Source organism: Octopus bimaculoides, chromosome 23, assembly GCF_001194135.2.
Source record: "Octopus bimaculoides isolate UCB-OBI-ISO-001 chromosome 23, ASM119413v2, whole genome shotgun sequence".
Lineage (NCBI taxonomy): Eukaryota > Metazoa > Mollusca > Cephalopoda > Octopoda > Octopodidae > Octopus > Octopus bimaculoides.
Genome location: NC_069003.1, coordinates 5,671,596 through 5,674,861, shown reverse-complemented (window position 1 = coordinate 5,674,861; position 3,266 = coordinate 5,671,596). Strand labels below are relative to the sequence as shown.

Here is a 3,266-nt window from a genome sequence, read left to right as displayed (position 1 = left end):
ATAAATACTATCTGTAATTCTGTATCAACTCAAATGGAAAAATGTGTCGCTCAAGGACTTCAGTTTGACCTGTTTTCATGTTTCATATTTAGATTCTTTTATTAAATTCATTCAGTTGTTAAACAAATTTTGGAATTAAATGGTTTTGATTTACTGTCAGGTGACTTTTGGCCAAACCTGTGTATATATAGACACACACACACACACACACACACACACACACACACATGCAGTGAATGGTGACCAAGACCTTTGGTGAGACTGACACACTACCTACTGCACTATGATATTAGATGCTTTCCTTGATTCTTCTCTCTCATTGCTCCTGTTACATCATCCTCTCCAATTTCGTCTTTTCTAATCCTATCAGAAATACAACATTGATTTCTAACATGCTTCTCACTCTTCTCTTTCGCCAACAAAGGGGGTTATGTGATTGCTGAGCTTGCAAGAAATAGCAGCCAAATCAAATCATATCCTACCATAGTATATAAGGAAAGAACACATTGAAGAAATGTAGCCGTTGATGACACCGAGCTCACAGTTTAGACGATTGTAGATCTGTTTTATCAGGGTTGACCTGGGGCTAAACAACAAGTCATTAATTTCATGGACTGCTCTCTTGGTTGTGCTAACATATTTACTCCTCTGCAAAGAAACCACTGATTTCATCCTAAATTTGCTCCTCTACAAAAATTACCACTAGACCAGACACTATACAGAGGTGAGGAATAGCCATTATAATTGTACTTTATGGTGTTGGGAATGCAGGAATTGCTGGCCTTATTGTACTTGGTGGTATTTGAACTCAGAGCATAGAGAGCTAGAAGAACTGTCACTAAGCATGACTGACTCTAACAATTTTGCCAGCTCACCACCTTAATAATGAAAATTCTTTCTACTATAAGCATAAGGCTTGAAATTTTGGAGTTGTGACAGGAACTAGTCAATTACATCAACCCCAGTGCTTTGTCTGGTACTTATTTTATCAGCCCTCAAAGGGGATGAAAGGCTGAGTCGACCTTGGAATTTGAACTCAGAACATAATGAACCAAAAGAAATACCACTAAACATTTTGTCTGGCATGCTAATGATTCTGCCAACTTGCTACCTTCTTAATAATATTAATTAATGGTATAGGCAAATGATTGAAAATTTCGGTGGGAAGGGAGGGGTTGATTATATAAACCCCATACTTCAATTTTATTGCCTTTGGAAGAGTTGAAAAGCAAAGTTGACAGATTTGAATATGTAAAGATTGAGAAAAAATTTTGTATGGCATCTTAACCAGCATGCAAATGATTCTTCCAATCCACTAACCTGAATAATCCCTTTGGCAGTAAGTGAATGCCTTCTGAAATAAGTAAAATTTGTGTGCCTGACTACAAAGGATTTTCTAAGATGAGGGGTTAATTATCCCTGAAAATCTAAGCTTGTAACCTTTTTATATTTGAACCTTTACAAGCTTCTCTCCCCCCCCCCTCCTCTCACTTTTTATTAATGTTTATTTATACAAGGGAAATGTTATTGCCCTATATTCAGGCTAATTTTGTATTTAGATGCACACATAGGATGTGTGTCATGGTTAGGAAATGGGAGAAATAAGTTATTAATTTTCCTCTTATCACAGATGTTCTCAATACATTTTGTTAAGGTTATAGACAGAGGATGAACTCGCATTTGTCACTGTGAGGCAAGGTTCCAAAATCTTGACCCTCAGGGAAAAAAAAAATGTGCTAAAGGTTACTTCAAATTCCATATGTCAATTAGAAATGAACTTTTGCTATCTCATTTTATTTGTGATTATTTTTGTTCCCTTTGTACACAATGCATTGGTACAACACTGTTTTAGTTTGGTTCATTTTTAAAGGCTCTGTCAAACAACTGTTTTGATAATTTCTCATCCTCATTATCATTGTTTCAATGTCTACTTTTCCATGCTTGCATGGATTGGATACGGCTTGCTGAGACAGACATTCTGTGGTAGGATACCCTTCCCTTTGTGTTTCCAAACAAGGTAATGTTTCCCCATGGCCAGGCATTGCTTTTGCAGAATATTGGAAATCATTGACACTGCTTGAATAACAGTGATGCTCATAATTATCCAGGTGATTGGCAAGAAGACATAAATACACACACACATGACGGGCTTCTTTCAAATTTCTTCCAAACCCACTCACAAGGCTTTGGTTGACCAGAAGACACTCAAGGTATCACAGTGGGACTGAACTCAGTACCATGTAGTTAGGAAGGAAACCTCTTAACCACGCAGCTCCACCTTCCTCTATCAATCAATACTAATTTAAAGGAACATTGATGAACTACTATCTGTTGTGTAGTCCCAGATCAGTTGTGATTTAGCAGATTAAATGCTATGTAAGGAAGTTGACTGATTGAATAAGTGCAACCCACATCTCTCGTTCCAGATATGTTGTCTCCCCACTTTAGTTGACAACCATATCGAATATGCGGTGATTAATTTGTGAGGCAATGTTGCAATTTTGAGGCATAATTTTTTTCTCTTTCTTTTTTGTCCAATCTATTTCTGTACATCATGTCATCTTATTTATATCCCCAAGTCAACTTTGATCAAACAAACTTGTGATCAAAGGAAATCTAGACATAGCTATCCACCCCACTTATATTTTATCAGGCAAAGTGTACTCTCTTTTGTTTTTTTAAATGGTGGAATGCAGTGGTGAAATTTTTTGTTTTCTTTTTCTCTTTGTGAGCTAAAGTTTTTTAACTACACAGAGCTTCCATTCCATCCATATGATTGCATTCTGGTGGTATTGAACGATGTGGACTAGTTCAAAATGCAGCCGTTACCGTCTTAGATATGGCCATAAAATTGTCACAGGATTACTCATTTTTGCCAGCTGAGTGGACTGGAGCAACGTGAAATGAATTCTTGTCTGCATATAATAAAATCTCTGGTCAACATAAAATTCCACTTTTGTCAGTTTGAAAAAAATTTTTTTTTTTAATTTTTCACTTTTGTGCTAAAATTATTCCTCTCCATTTTTCAGATTTGATAACTATTCTGCTAATGTAATGGTCGATGGCAAACCCATTAATTTAGGATTGTGGGACACAGCTGGACAAGAAGATTATGATAGGTTAAGGCCTCTATCTTACCCACAGACTGTAAGTTTTTTCTGTTAAATCTTTTGTGAGTGCATATGATAAACATCATTTTTATTAGATTTCTGTATATTTTTCATCCAAACATACAATATTGCTGTTTACTAAAGAGCAATTAATAT

The 3,266-nt window shown here is 36.0% G+C and overlaps 1 protein-coding gene across 1 annotated transcript in view; it reads left to right on the top strand.

Annotated features, from left to right (window-relative positions):
- LOC106871346 (ras-related C3 botulinum toxin substrate 1) overlaps positions 1–3,266 on the top strand; it is a 36,997-nt gene that overhangs the window by 20,049 nt on the left and 13,682 nt on the right. Inside the window, exon 3 of the mRNA XM_014917747.2 lies at positions 3,030–3,147. Coding sequence (XP_014773233.1) covers positions 3,030–3,147 — 118 coding nt within the window. The remainder of the gene's footprint in view (positions 1–3,029; positions 3,148–3,266) is intronic.